This window comes from Sinocyclocheilus grahami, unplaced genomic scaffold (genome assembly GCF_001515645.1).
Source record: "Sinocyclocheilus grahami isolate Dianchi unplaced genomic scaffold, SAMN03320097.WGS_v1.1 scaffold124.1, whole genome shotgun sequence".
Lineage (NCBI taxonomy): Eukaryota > Metazoa > Chordata > Actinopteri > Cypriniformes > Cyprinidae > Sinocyclocheilus > Sinocyclocheilus grahami.
Genome location: NW_015505303.1, coordinates 1403147 through 1419662, shown reverse-complemented (window position 1 = coordinate 1419662; position 16516 = coordinate 1403147). Strand labels below are relative to the sequence as shown.

The 16516-nt window shown below is 39.3% G+C and overlaps 1 protein-coding gene across 1 annotated transcript in view; it reads left to right on the top strand.

Annotated features, from left to right (window-relative positions):
• LOC107590100 (A disintegrin and metalloproteinase with thrombospondin motifs 2-like) overlaps positions 1-15960 on the top strand; it is a 77357-nt gene extending 61397 nt beyond the window's left edge. Inside the window, exons 13-21 of the mRNA XM_016278715.1 lie at positions 1985-2118; positions 3350-3473; positions 3602-3682; positions 4700-4903; positions 10383-10554; positions 10889-11096; positions 12058-12187; positions 12286-12360; positions 14051-15960. Coding sequence (XP_016134201.1) covers positions 1985-2118; positions 3350-3473; positions 3602-3682; positions 4700-4903; positions 10383-10554; positions 10889-11096; positions 12058-12187; positions 12286-12360; positions 14051-14895 — 1973 coding nt within the window. The 3' untranslated portion in view covers positions 14896-15960. The remainder of the gene's footprint in view (positions 1-1984; positions 2119-3349; positions 3474-3601; positions 3683-4699; positions 4904-10382; positions 10555-10888; positions 11097-12057; positions 12188-12285; positions 12361-14050) is intronic.
• The last annotated feature ends 556 nt before the right edge of the window (positions 15961-16516 follow it).

Sequence of the window (16516 nt, the reverse complement as noted above, 5' to 3'; positions counted from 1 at the left end):
AATTATTGTACATTTTTGTATGTTTGGATGTACACTACTATTCAAAATTTGGGGGTTGGTAAGATTTGATCATAGCAAAGTAATTTATGTTCACAAAGGCTGCATTTCCTTGATCAAAAATACAGTAAAAACAGTAATATTGTACAATGTTATAGTACAATTAAAATAACTCTTTTCAATTTGAATACATTTTAAAATGTCATTTTAAATGTCATTCCTGTGATGGTTAAGCTGAATTTTCAGCAATGCTTACATTTTTAGGATTCTTTGTTGTATGGGAAGTTTAAAATAACATGATTTATTTGGTCAAATCTTTTTGTAGTAATGTAAACATCTTTACTGTCACTTTTGAACAATTTAATGCATCCTTGCCTAAATAAAAGTCATTTATTATCTATTTATTTTTTTAATCTTGCTGACCCTGAACATTTAAGGGGGTGGTTCACTGTTTTTTTTCTAGGCTTGACTGTGTTTCTGGGGTGCAGTCTAACATGATAATGCTTCGTTTTTTAAAAAACGCATTATTTTTCACATAATTTACCTTTATTCCACACCGCTCTGAGAAACGGGCTGATCTTTTCCTGTTTTTATGAAGCCCCGCCCTCAGAAATAGGCAATGGGCTCTGATTGGTTAGCTAGCCCAGTGTGTTGTGATTGGCTCAACTGCCTCTAGTGCGCGTCTTAACGTCCGGCCCCTCACCTCTGCGGCATGTGCTCTGGTTGTATTGTAAACAACGGCGTCGTTAATATAATTTATCAGTTTGAGCCCGATTGAGAAGCAGAGGATATTATTGAAGAGGATCATGCAGAACCTTTGCAAGCACGGCTTTTAATGGTAGGCCTATGTTTTTTGTTTGTTGTTGTCTCATACTTTTAGATATGCTGTTATTTGAAAATGCTACTGCTTATGTTAGCTTTTAATATACGATTTTATCCTGATTAAAGCTTTAATACAGTACAGCAACTGCACGCTTTATCACGCTTTACCAGCCATTTTTGTAGGCATTAAACCGCCAGAATTTTAAAAGATGATATCTCCGTTTGCATTGAACTTTCAGCTTGGTAACTTTGAAGATATTGTTTATGCTCAAACAGCAACATTACACACTTACTAACGTTAAAAAATTAAAATCGCAATCAACCACCCCTTTAAATGGTAATTCACACTGAAAAGTACAATATTAACATATTAGTGGGATCAAAAATATAACTAAACCATAAAAAGAATCTTTACCAATCCATACATTTTAAATATATTTGTATGATTACATTTACTATTATATTTTTATATATTTTTTTTTTCCCATTCATTTTAACATTCTAAAGTATCAGCTTGAGTAAAGTGATGGAATCCTTCAAAACACACCAGGAAAAAAAACTGTCATAATGTCAAAATAAGTAGATAGAGAAATAGATAAGTAAATTAACATATTTAATTAATCCTATTAATTAAAATACAGTAAAATCAATATATTATAATTACATGATTTCAAAAACATGCCAACATATTTGTGTTGTAAGAAAAATGCTGAAGACTTTGAAGATCTTGATGAAGAATAACTTAATGCAGAATAACAGTGACAAAGTACATGCAGCACTTCAGATTCAGAGGACTCAGAATGAACCTCAAACATCATAAGCTCAAACCTTTTGTACAGTTACTGTTTACTACCCTTAATGTAAATGAAGTTGCTCCAGGAACAGCTGTGGTCTGTATGTTAATGAAGTTCCAACACCCCATTGTCTGAGATTGTTCTCGGTGTCCCACACCCATTCATATTCTACAATTGGTCACCATTTGCTCAGGATGTGATCTTTCTTCTTTTCTATAATAATTCATCCATTTTGGGATTTGAGCATGATCATACATCTAGTGTGGAGTGGAATCTGGGCCGGGGCAGTCTGTAGTTTCTTACAGTGTGCTCAAACAAATATGAATTGCTATGAATTGTATGAATTTGTCTGTGATCTGTTTTTTGGACAGCTGAAGAGAGATGTCAACTATACTGCCAGTCAAAAGAAACTGGAGATGTGGTATCCATGAAGAGAATGGTGCATGATGGCACACATTGTTCCTACAAAGACCCTTACAGCGTGTGTGTGCGTGGGGAGTGTGAGGTAAAGGTTATTCAAACACACCCACACAAACCATCCATCACTGAAATTCATCCTCCAAAATGCCATAGAATGAATAATATCAGGCCTAATCAGCCTTATGAGGCCTTTCCACTTCTCACTGCCAGGTAAATTGTTGATTCGCTAGAACAAGACGTTGTCTTCAATGGTCTGTGTTTAGCTAGTTCTGTTATTGGTGGAATACATGACTGCAAAGTCCTGATTGATGAAGTACATGCTTAGATCTCAGTGTTTTGCTAGTGGAATTAAAAGATGAAGCGCATTCCAAGATGTATTGCTTTATAATCTGAGAGGGATATGAATGTCTGGAAAAGGCTGGGTTTGAATGTGCACCAGCACTGGCACTCACCTAGGGAAAGATGGGATCTGTGATTGTTTCCATGCAGTTGTGTGCTCAAGAGTGTTTCCTACCTTTTACTGATGTTTATTGATTTTATTGGCAAAAAGTGGTTCTGGTTAGAATTAAGATTAAGTTTAGAGTCAATTTACCATCCATGCATAAATTTTAATGCAAAATTGCTGGTCAATAGCACTGTTGTCTTTGCCTTTATAAAGACATTTGGATTGCCATGGATGATGCATTACACACAAAAGCAAAAACTTGCAGTTACAGATTCAATTGTGGAAATGCTCAGTTTTGTTTTCTTCATCAGTATTCTTGTCTTGTTTTCCAGTAAAAATGTAAACATACTTCAAAACAGATACAAGTATGAATAAGTATGGTTTTTAATATATATATATTTTAAATTTCAGCAAATTGCCAAAGGACTAAAAAAATAAATTTGCTCCGAAAACAAGTTTTAAATATCTTTTTCAATTTTTTAAATATTTTTTATAATTGTGATAGTATAACATCTTTATGCACTTTATTTTAAGGATCTTTAACTGGAAAAACTACAATATGGTACTCCCCCCCCCCCCCCCCCCGTATTTATTGGCCTATTAGGCTCCCATGATTATTACTGATATAAATTGAGTAGTATTTGGCTGGTCATGTGATCTCAACATGTTACTCACATGATTTTAAACATTTTAAAACATAAAAGTACTAATAATTTCTTAATGTGTCAAAACTTTAAATTACTGAGTGCACCTTGAATGGATTCAAAAACAGAGAGGTTCTACAAAGAGGTTCTATAAAAAAAAAATTCTGTGAATTTGCTTAGCTTAAGCTATATATTCTTGGTTCTCTTAAACCCTGCTCTCTGCACAGAAAGTGGGCTGTGACAATGTAATAGCCTCGGAACTAGAAGACGATAAGTGTGGCGTGTGTGGAGGAGACAACTCTACCTGCAAGATTGTCAAAGGAAATTTCACCCGCAGCACGAGGAAACCAGGTGAGCTTCTTTCCTCGCTGCAGACTCCATGAGCATGTCCAACCCAGATTTATTCAAAAATTTCACCACAATCAGGAAATTCTTCAATTCTCAAATCTAATTTTTATTTTTGTGAATTGTATTCTTAGGTTTTCTGAAGATCCTGGAGATTCCTAGAGGAGCAAGCCACATACAGATCCGTGAATTCAAAGGAACTCCACATATTCTAGGTAGAAGCTTCTTCTCAGTAGGCCTGTCACGATAACAACTTTTTGTTGTGCGATATATTGCCCAAGAAATAATTGCGATAAGCGATACAATTGCAATTTTAAAGACCATTTTATGCTATTGAATATATAATCATAATATAAAAGCATAATAATGCAAGAAGGCATACACACTTCCAAATGACAACAAACTTTTAATTTTTAAGAATATTTAGATCATGGAAATTAAGTATCAAAATTGTAGATACCTTAGAAAACCTGAATAAATAGTAAATAAACATTTTCTAACAAAAAAGTGCAAAGTAGAAAAAAAGAAAAATGCACAAAGAACTTGTATGGAGATTTTTCCATCTACAGATTTTTCCCTGACCTTCTTTTCTCTGTAAATTAAGGGTGCACACTATTGCTGAAAAACACAATCACTACTTAGCAGTCAGATGTCCATATGCATAAAGGCACAGATCCCTAAACAAGGAACTTTGTTTGTAGAAGCATTTTTTTTATTTGAGCTAGCACCTCATGACTACACCACGTTATGTACGAGAAGCTGCAAAAGACACATGCGCAAGTGGAATGTACAAAACATGGTGACATTAATTATTATGTAAATATAATGGGCGATATATTGCATCACCAAAAATTAGTGAGGTCATGTACATATATAGCGCGATAAGTCGATATATTGATTATTGCGACAGGCCTACTTCACAGCAAATGCCTGTGTGATTAATTACTCCAACACTGGCCCTCATAATTCAAGTGTCTGGCCTCCCACTGTTTGTTATTGATGGAGAGGTTTGGACTCCTCCTGGCACTGAGAACATTAGGAACTCCAGCTCAGTGGCCGTGAAGCACCTTAGCTACTTAGAAGTAATGCCTTCCAATACTGTGATTTATAGGTACAAGAAATGCATATCAAATCAGCTTGATGAAGATTGATCCTTGTTTTTGTCTCACTCAGTGCATAAATTGGACTGCATAGAGTTAAGACTGTCCTAATGTTAAATTGTCCTCTGCTAGCGGTGAAGAACCAGGCCACAGATCATATCTTCCTGAACGACGAGGGTGATTTTCCTGAGTCACGTACAGTAATTGAGAAAGGTGTGGCGTGGGAGTACACTAACAATGACGACATGGAGACGGTCCAGACCACCGGACCACTCAAATATGGAGTTCTCATTATGGTAAGAAAGAGCATTATATCAGCCAAAATTACCAGAAGAAGTGGACAACTGTAAATCCAGAACTAAACCTAAAGAGCTTTCAGGGTTAATAAGGGCAGTACATCTAGTTATGGATAGAGATAGTTCACCAAGAATTGAAAATTCAGTCGTACTCACCCTGGTGTTGTTCTAATGGCATTTGCCCTTCTTTCTTTTTCAGACCATGAAAGGAGAAATTTAAAAAAAAATGCCCTGCCCTGCTCACGCAAAATATGCAAAAGTATCACAGAATGGTCCCATGTAACACGAATCATACATTTCTTTGTGTTCTGAGGGTATAGGATAGGGTTAGGTGAAAAACAAAGCTACATTTATTGTATTATTTAAAATCCTGACCTTAGCCATTGGTCTTTTGTGCATGGCTGTGTTCGTGAGACTCTGTTAGGTAGGTCAGCGATTAGGTCACACAAGTGCACCATTGTGGGAAATCAAAATTAATAAAAGCACAACATGAAATACAATTAATTGTACATTCTTCAGTGAGTTCAAAACTTCCAGACAGGAATGGTTTGTCAGGTGCCAGTCAGAATGACAGTTGATAGATGTGAACACAACATATACATTCAGCTCAGAGAAGAAAGTATATGGATTGTATTTTATTTTGGGGAAGTCGTGGCCTAATGGTTAGAGAGTTGGACTCATAACCCAAAAAGGTTGTGGGTTCGAGTCTCGTACCGGCAGGAATTGTAGGTGGGGGGAGTCAATGTACGTGCTCTCTCCCACTTTCAATACCACGACTGAGGTGCCCTTGAGCAAGGCACTGAACCCCCAACTGCTCCCCGGGCACCGTAGCATAAATAGCTGCCCACTGCTCCGGGTGTGTGTTCACGGTTTGTGTGTGTTCACTGCTGTGTGTGTGCACTTTGGATGGGATAAATGCAGAGCACTAATTCCGAGTATGGATCACCATACTTGGCCACATGTCACGTCACTCACTCATTTTGCATTTTTAGAAATCTAGATTTCTAGATTTTCCTGGGTGAGTTGAAATAAACTGTGTCGCTAAAGAAAACAACGCCTAAGACTTATGACCTCACTCTCCAACATCTGGGAGAGCCGCCATATAAGGCAGAGGTCACCTCCAACTGGAGACTTTTCTCATCTGAGAATAAATAAGAATAAAATAGCGATTGAAAAGTCCTGGTTGTTAACGTTGGGGAAGCGTTAATTTCCCCGTGTGGGGAAGGAACACTACGGAGACCACATCATACCTGAAGGGGAGGTAACATGTGGAGATACATCCAAAACTCACTAAAAAGATAGTAAAACATTGGGATGGTTTCTGTCGAGTGCTCACATAAGGGGAGAACTACTAAGCACAGAAACATATCAGCTGTCTGTCTAGGGAAAACACTGAGTCCTTATTAGGAACAGGGCAGTGGATTAATACACATATGGGACCACCATAGAGAGTCACAACATATGGAGCACCAATCCATTTACGAGTTCACTTGAGGGATACTTACAAGTAATGGGTTCTTGCAGCAAGTTTCTCCACCAAACTCAGCTACGCAAAGAGTGCTTGAACGATGGAAAGCCAGTCCAGGGTTCAAAAAAGGAACTGAACTGGACTCAAGAGTGCACATTACCACTTCAGAGAGGGGAAGGGTTCTATATTGCAGCTCTACACCTTACTAGTCACCCTAAATCTAGGATGAACTGGCTTACACTTGCAGATATGGTTGAGTGCCCCGACTCCCAGTAGGCCAGGTTAGCCTCTGGCCTGATAAGCCATGGAAATCGCATCTATAGTCTAGTGGGAGATTTCCTGTTTGGAGACAACGTTCTCCTTCCGCTGTTTTCCAGGCAGACAAGGAGCTGTTCAGACATTCTGAAACTCTGTGTGTACTGTAATGAATGCACAGGGCTCGCACCAGGCACAACAGTGACAGCCCAGATGTCCTTCCTTGAAAGGAATAACTTGCAGGGTCACCACTTAGTGGCAACCTTTGGCACAGATCCAAGCCGGGGTCTCAGAATAATGCATCCGTGACGAGGGAGGCCTCAGACAGGGAAATTGCAATGGGCAAAGAAAGGAATCCTGTGAGGCAACAGATATGTCTGTGCCTGACTGAATCACTCCAATCAGCTGAATCGCCAAGCCAAACAACCTGAGGAGCCAACAGGAAAGGCTGGGTAGTCCAAACGTCTTGTCAATGGTCTCAGTGGAGCTACGTTCAATGTACCTGAGGCAGGGTTCCTGTGGCGGCTCACAATGGAAGAGGACGTTGTGTCTTTCGAAGCACTCTGTGAAGGGTGTGCAGCATCAGCCTTGTCCCTCAGATGTTCGAGGGAGCTGAAGCTTGCCTAGGTTCGTCATACTGGCTTGACATCAGACCTGCTGCATCAAAATGTGAGAAGGCAGAAGTCTCTGTCTGAACAGGCTTTGATGCTCAATTTCAGCGCCTGATACCAAGAGCCAGGAATGCCATGTGAGTAGAACAGGGTTCCTCAATAGGCGGCCCATGAGCCACATCCGGCCCGTGAGAGAAAAATGTTTGGCCCGCACTAATGTCAAATAATGTGGCATGAAAATTCAAATGCACCATCAGAAAGCGACATTAACTTACATCCTGTCTACACTGGACGCGAGTTGCGCGGCGCGACGCAACAAAATACAATAGAATCAGCGCAATAATCAGTGATGTTGTCAACACTGTGTGCGGCGCGGTGCGGCGCGACAAATCCCGACAGTAAACTGCTGACTCGTTCTATTTATGACGTACTGAAACAAAGTTCAAATGATTTGCAATGCTTTGTTGCATCCAGTGTAAATATGATGTGATAGCAAAAACATGGCGAGTGAGAAGAAAAGAAAAGTGGACACGGAAAAAAGATGATAATGTGAATGAACTGAGCAGTTTTGAGTGAGTGACTGACTGATACCATCTCTGTTATGGAATACACATGTTCGCTTTCATTTATTTTCAAGATCTGAGATAAATATCTATTGTTGCTTTCACTATGGCTATAGATCACGCAAAATAATCATCAAACTTCCATTAGACACTTTTAACATTGAATAAAGCACATAATTATTACCTGAGATTATCACTGTCATATTTTGTGTTATTCCTGCCGCGACGTCGCAGAAAATAAAAACGGTTTCAAAAATAGAATCCCGTGTCGCTGTCGCGGGTGGTTAGGACAAAAACTACATGGAAATTATACTTTTTATCACGTCGCGCCTGGTTGGGACACACGGTGTTACAGTTTGACCCCCACCCCTACAGAGGGAAAGTGGAGAGAAGAGATCCAGTCTGGGAATGAGCAGGAACAGTTGATTTGCATGGCAGACATGGAGATCCAGATTTTTTGTTTGTTCATTAGTTTTTAACATTAAACAGGCAAAGTTCTTCTGTATCTAAATGCAAAAAATGTTCATAATTGTTTGAATAAAACAGACTACTGGGAGAAAAAATCTGAATATTTATCTTGTGACCATCTTGTGACTATTTTAAACAAAAGCAACAATAATATCATAATTGTAATAATAATAATTATTATTATTATTATATATATATATATATATACGTCAGTGGCCCTTGGCTTGGTATTGTTGGCAGAATTCAGCCCTCAGCGAAAACTAATTGAGGAACCCTGGAGTAGAATGACCCAAGGACATGAATTTCTGTTTTACTAATAAATTGGTCTGCAGAGTGGCAGATAGCCTAGGTCATGCAGCATCCACCTCTCATCCCCCGATGCAAGTAGAGCTGGTTGGTCATTTGGTATCTCTCCCTGGGTCGCTCATTACAGGTCTGCTTTGAAACTTCTTAAGGGTTCTAAGCAACCTGAGAATGAGCTGGTGATGCCACCTTGCTCCTAAAAGATTGCCTTCAGTCTGGCTTATCCACCTGTCCAGGCTGATGCAGGGTCAGTGCAGTTCTCACAGCGCGTCCCCAGCAACAAGCAGGCAGAGATTGCTACATCAGGGGTCCAAGGATAGAACCCGACCCATGCCAAGGCAGAATACCTTTGCCAGTTTTCTGACTGTTGAGAAATGGCAGTGTCGCCAAAGAGACCAAACTGGGAAATGTGGGAGTAAAGAAAGTGCACTTTCTCAGTAACCCACATCCCCATCAGTTTGAGGCCACTGATGTACAGTGATAAAGTACACTGATGACATGCCCTCCCCAGAGTCTGCTGCGTGACCTTCATAGCCCGGAGGGCATAGTCAGCTGCCGAGCACAGTTCCTGCATGCTCCGGGTTGGGTCCACCTTCGTGCAGACCCTGGCCTAGACAACAGCAAGACAGCTATGGTGTGCAGAGTGGATGCAGCATGTCCAGAAGCAGTATAAGCTCTCACCACAAGGGACGAGGAAACTTGCTCTGAACGGGAGTTTCAGACAGCCCCTCCAGATGGCAGCGTTCTGCGTTTTGCTTGATCACTCTCTCCACCTGGGGGACCACCCATATATTCCTTTGCTGGACCGCTGTCAAGGTTGATGAGAAAAGAGGAACCGGTGCATCGTATTAGAGCACTTGGCGTTGGAGGAACAAGAGGTCTGCAGGAATTCATCCGCCGGAACTGCTCCCGCAACATCTCCTTGCTCCCCTTCAGTGAACATCATTGAGGCCTTGTACCCGGAAGTAGAAGGGCCAGGACATGATGCAGATGAGGTGACTCGATTAAATCATGAGCTGCATGTGCAACATGCTGATAGCCATGTCCTTACAAGAGAGACATAAACCATCTACAAAAGCGGCTTTTAAGAGGAAATTTGCTCTCAAAGATCACCGTTGAAGCACCCAGGAGTACTCTCACTACACTTATCAGTGTATGGGCAATAGAGAAACCACTGCTTTTACCATAGATCCTACGACAAGGAGATTGAGAGGTGAATGAAAAAAGATGCTGCATCGGCTCCGAAGAACAGAACGAGTGAACAAATGCCACGCTGGCCTATTCATACCCGGATATCCGGGGAGTGGCCAGCTGTGCAAATTTTGCTTGCCAACATCATTGGCCTTTTCTCAATGATGTCAGAGGTGTCTGGGCTCTGAAGTCTCACCCCTAGTGTCAGACTTCGACACAATGTCGAAGTTACCAAGATGAATTTTTAGCAGCCATTAATCCAGTCCTCATTTTCTGTGGAATGTTAAACTTTTTTTTCAAGATTCAAGATGAATGGAAAAATCTTTGTTTACATTAACATTAATGACTTTACTGTCACTTTTTAATCAATTTAATCCATTCTTGCTAAATAACAGTATTCATTTCTTTTTTTTTAATCAAATATTAGTGACCCCAAACTTTTAGAAGGTAATGTACATTTATGTGTCATTCATAATAAAAAGTACACGTTTTTTGTTTGTTGTTATTTTCTTTTCATTCCTTAAATTGCACTTCTGTGTTCCGTATTCTGTTGATTAAAGTTGCTAAAAGAATTTAATTCTTAATTCAACTCTGAATGGTGCACAACCCTGACAGACAAGAGATTTGAGTGAAACTTGGATCAGTGGTAGGAGACAACAGCTTGTATTGTGGCGTTTTTTCTGTTTGTCTGGCTTGTAGGGAAACAGTACACACGTTTTGGATGCCGGAGGAAGTCGGATGGCAAAATGGTACACCGCACACTCTGTGCCAACATACCCAAACCTCGCGCCATCAGTCGAGCCTGCAACCAGAAGGAGTGCTCAGAACCAATGTAAGCAAATGAGGTTCACCGTGTGGTAGTTTTCAAACCAATATCATACAGTTGAACTGTTGTAGCTGAACTGTTGAAAAAACTAAATGAGTGATGGATGATGGTGTAAAGGCAGGGGTTACCAAACTTGTGTCCTGCACAGTTTAGCTCCAACTTGCCTCAATACACCTGCCTGGAAGTTTCAAGTATTCCTAGTAAAACCTTGATTAGCTGCTTCAGGGTTGGAGCTAAACTCTGCAGGACACCGACCCTCCAGGACCGAGTCTGGTGACCCCTGGTGTAATGGAAGCATAGGATTAGTGGACATTTTTTCAATGTGTGTTGTGTATTTCAGCTGGGTGACAGGAGAATGGGAGGAGTGCAGTAAATCATGTGGTAAGACTGGTTCTCAGACTCGAACTGTGCGCTGTGTGAGACCTGAACTGGACGGTTCATACAAAGCCATCAACGCTAAGTATTGCAATGATGACCGGCCTGAAGGACGACGACCCTGTAATCGTCACCTATGCCCTGCACAATGGAGAACTGGACCTTGGTCTCAGGTGAGTATGAGTAAGATTGAGAGTTTGAGAGTCAGATATTTCATTGTTCGTGCACATTTTTACATTTAGATTACCTTTATCTAACACTCACTTAAAGTTAATCTTTAAAAACACTTGGATTAATGTGTCCTGTTTAAAAACAGTTAAAACACAAAATGGATATCCATTTTTCATACCATACATTAAGATATTATAATAATATGCCTAAATTCAAAATGAATTATTAATTTTAGTGTTCACTGCTTTATTTTTAATTGATCAAATAGTAATAAAAAATAATAATAAGTAATATTTGTGATATCGGTTATTTATTGATAATTGGCCATAACATGACAATTATTATCAAACATATCAGCCAGAATATCAGTGATATTCTAAAAGAAAGAATCTTGTATCAGCATCAGTATCAGTTGCTGTATTTTAGCATCAGTGATGCTAAAATAAAGGGCCATCATTATGTTAAAGCAACAGTTCACCCAAAATGGTATTCTCAAAATATTACTACTTCAATGTAACAACCTTATTCTCAAAACATTATGCCATTATTTAAGTAATGTCATGACTTATTCGCAAAGTCTTAATACAGTGTGAAGGTACACTACTGGCACACTATAAATGTAAAATAAAATTGAATTTATCCCTGCAACGGCAAGCTGAATTTTTGATAATAACTGGGCACAAAATCAGCATATTAGAATGATTTCTGAAGGATCATGTGACACTGAAGAATGAAAGGCTGCTGAAAATTCAGGTTTGCCATAAATTACATTTTAAAATATATTAAAATAGAAAACAGCTATTTTAAATTGTAAAAAAAAATCAATATGTTTACTCTATTTTTTTAACAAATAAATGCAGCCTTGGTAAGCATAAGAGACTTCTTTCAAAACACTTTTGACCTGTAGTGTAGGTTAATCAATGTATCTTGTTAATGCATCCCATTCTGCTACTGTGTGTGCAGTGCTCAGTGACCTGTGGTAATGGGACTCAGGAGCGGCAGGTCATGTGCAGCACCCCTGATAATGCCATTGGCATCTGTATGAACACCAAGCCTGAGAGCATCAAATCATGTCTGCTGGCACCGTGTCCAAGTGAGTGTCTGCTGCGACCTATACAGCTCCTCAGAATTCACTTAAGACTCTTTCGAAACCAAAATAACACTGTTCCTAAATCCTGTCTTAACTACTAGATGACAGAGGGAACTTCCTCATCCAGTGGCTCTCCAGAGCAGACCCCGAGTTCCCAGCGCCCAAGATCTCCTCAAGTAAACGGCCCATCTCCAATCGTCAGCCTGCTGTGTGCTGCATGGCCGCTCTTTCCTGGACCCTGCCTCTTTCTCTTACGCTATGGCTCTGTTACACTCTGTCCTGACCGCTTCTCTGTCCCTCTCAGAGTCTTAATGTTTCCTTCGTCCGAGGGAATTCTGTGGGCTATTTCCTTCCTCTGCCCTTGTTCGCTCTGTGCTTAGTCTTCTACAGGCTAAACACAGCCTAAAATTGCATTGAAAAAGGGCGGTAGGTGCCTGTGCGGAAGGAGCCTTGTTTTGAGAAGCCGTGATGGTTGTGCTACGTCAGGTAATATGGATATGACTGTTGTAACGACTTCCAGGGTGAATCATTCAAGTTTAGACTGTTCTTCCAGCCCATTTCTGGAATTATATATTTAAAGCACCTCGCATCTGGACTTACTTGTAATTAAAACTGGTTTAAACTGATATCAAATGGCATGTTGAAGGCAGCGTTTGGCCTGTAGTCAGATCTTTGCTGAATGCTGGCCCCTGTAGGTCGTATTTGTCACAGCTCTTTCATTCCAGAGCGTAGCATTTCCCTGCATTGTGTATGGTTACAGTATGTAGTTGTTTAAATGTAATCCAAAATGTGCCATTTCCATTTTTATAATTATATTCTTCAAAGTTGTCTGTTTTTCAATGGATTTAATGGTGTTGAGATGTTTTACCAAAGTGTTTACTAAACTGTGAATGGTGTGACATTTCAAAGCAGTTTACATTGTACTTAGAAAAGTTGTATGTGTTGTCTTGTACATGCTCTATATTTGACAGGAAGTCTCTGTGTAACTAATGTGGTTTCTTGTCGGCTGTGTTTATGGGAATAAAGGGTCAAGTAATATACTGAATACTTAAATCCTCTGAATTTGTGCTCTATAATTTCATGTTGCCGTTTTGCTTAGACTAACTTTATTTCCATTTCACATTTTCCTCATTTCCTGGTGTTTTGCTTCATTTTTTTTTTAGATTTCATTGTTGTTTTCTTGTTATATTATATTATATTATATTATATTAGTGCTGTCAAACAATTAATCGCGATTAATGACATCCAAAATAAAAGTTTTTGTTTGCATAATATGAGTGTTCTGTGTATATTTATTATGTATATATAAATATACACACATACAGTATGTATTTTGAAAATATTTACATGTCTATTTATAGTCATATAATTTATATTATAAATAAATATATTTAATAAATAAACATTACATTTTCTGAAATATATACATGCATGTGTGTGCATTTATATATACATAATAAATATAAACAGTACACATACATATATTATGTAAACAAAAACTTTTATTTTGGATGCGATTAATCGCAGTTAATTGTTTCACAGCACTATATTATATTAAATTACATTATACTTTGTATTTTCATATTTTATTTAATATAAAACTTAATTTATATATGATGGTTTATTTTAATATTTCATCTCTTGTTATGTTATATGTTATGTTATATATTTCCCATTATCATATTGACATCATTGTTTGCCAGGGTCACGCTGCTGCATGCTTCTTTAATTTTCGTATTTCATATATATTCTTATTTATTTATTAGAATCTCCTATTGTATTTTTTTTCTTTTCTTTTTATAATTTCCCATTGTTGTACTGACATCACTAACTCCACACTGAGCATCATGTTGGTTTATTTTTCAGGATCCCGCTGTAAAGGAGACAAGTCTATGTTATGTCGGATGGAGGTTCTCAGTAAGTACTGCTCCAACCCGGGCTACAGGCAGATGTGCTGCAAGTCCTGCAACGAGGGCAACTACACCTCTGAATTCAACCTGACTAGACCCTGGATGTACACCACTGTCACCCCTACCGTAACTCCCACTGCGACGGCTCCCGTTCGCACGACACAGCTGTACAGGACCTCACAGAAGCCCGGCACAACAATCACACCATCGGTCAGAAGATGGAGAAACATCAGCACTGAGCCCATATCTTGGGCCCACACAACCACTGTGAATCCAATAACCCTAAAACCAGGAACCACAGTCCCTTTCACCACTGGTTCTGTCACTGTGCACACTAAGCATCCCGGCACACTCGACTACGAAGAGGAAACCAGTGCCCCCTTCTACGAGGATGAAACCTGGAGCGACGTCTCAACCGAACACTTCTCAGAATCCGAATCGTCAGTGTTCATCTCATCGTCTGCAGAGCCTTGGCCAACAACTCCACAATATACAAGCACACCTGAGAATAAAAACATCGAGACAACTTTTCTGACAATGCTACAGCCTAACGTTACTGCAACAACAAGCCCTCCTGCCATAATCAGTCTCCATCGGTCAGAAGACAAGAAGGAGAATAACTCCATCGACGTGTCCTACAGGATTGTCAATCCGAACGAGGTCGCACTTAACCACTTTGTTCCCAGAAAGCGAGTGCCGTTCCGTGAGAAAACGCATAATAAAAGAATTCAAGAGCTTCTTGCGGAGAAAAGACAACAAGACTTCCTGCTTCAAAGACTGAAACGAAAACCAGGAGACTGATGCATTTCCTTTTCTTTATCCCTGTGGTATTTTGTGAGTATATTTTAAGTGGTTTTACAGCCTCTACACTCTTTCTTGGCATTTGCAATATTTTTTTACAGGAAATAACCTCAGATCTCAGTCTTTCATGTAGTATCTGTTCAGGGCATCTGATTGGATAGAAAAATGACCCTAGTCATGGCTTTTTTTTTTGTGAAGATGACATTGTCCCAGGGATTTACCACGTTTGGCTACTTTAAAAACACATGGGGTAAAGCAGAGGCATAAGAAACTGTCTGTTGTGGAGATCTGGCAGTTTAAGCTTTGACCGGGCACGATTTTTCCAGTCCTCTACAATTGTTGTACATGATCCCAGTGAGATTTTGTGTGAGGTCAACAGTCAGACTGTACAATACACATCTTATCCACAATTCTGATCCCAGTGGTGCTGTTGACAGCATATACAAGTGGTGCAACAAGATTTCACTCACCACCAGAACTTTTGAGGCTCAGCATCATTGTGATGGGAATAAATCATCTGATGGTGCATACACATCACGCAAAGGCCTCATATTTTGCGCTACAGAAATTGTACGATCCTAAAATTTGTCTCAGGTGGCAAAATTGTACAGTTTGAACCTGACGTAAAGCAAGATTTAAAGCATTCAGATGAAAGCTTGTTGAATGAAGAGATCCATGAATCATAATTTTTTGCCATATTTCTCTAAGGGAAAAGTCGTGTTGTTTGTCATTATCTCACTTTTAAAGGTTTATTGACCCAGCTTAAAACCTAATTAAATCAGCTTGAGCTGATCATGTGCTGATCATATATGGTCTGGCTTGTTAGTTTTGGATGAGTGTTGGTCAGCTGGTGAGGCTGGCAGACCAGCTAAACCAGCTGAACACAATCTTGACCAGAATGGAAGACCAGCTTAAACAAGACTAGCTAAAAAGCTGGTTCAATGCGTTTTTTTTCATCAGGAGAATGATGTTTCAACATTTGGTGTATCTTGTCCAAAGTTTTAAGTCAACTAACCTCCATTGCATTACAGTACAGTATATATAGAGCTAACTGCCCAAGGACCCCTTATGAAAATTAACCATGATTTTAACACAAATAAAACCAAAAAACCATGGTAACAACAAATTAACCATGGTTTTGCTACACTAAACATAGTTTAACCATAGTATTTGTAATAAAACTGTGGTTATACAAATGGTAATCAATACGCCCAAAAAAACATGGTTAATGCACTTTTACTACAATAAAACCATGGTTAATTTTCGGAAGGGACATGGATCTTGTGTAAATGTGTGGTCACATGTGAAATTTAGTCTACTTTTGTGGACAAAAAGGTCCATTGTCTATTGACAATTTGTGTGACCAACTTAACCCTGATGCAAAATCTGTATTCAAAAATCCTTTGCCCGCATGAAATTCCCAACTGTGTAGATTCCTGTTGAAATGTCTGGATTTTGCCAATGCAAATCAGCTGAACAGCTGTACATTTCTCTGAAATTTCACATACAAAAAGGTCTATTATATCATCAATAGTGTAGCGATGTGTGAAGCACAGTTCACACTGAAGTCACTTTTAAACCAAACAGCATTCTGTTGATCAGTGCGGTGAATCTGTGTGTC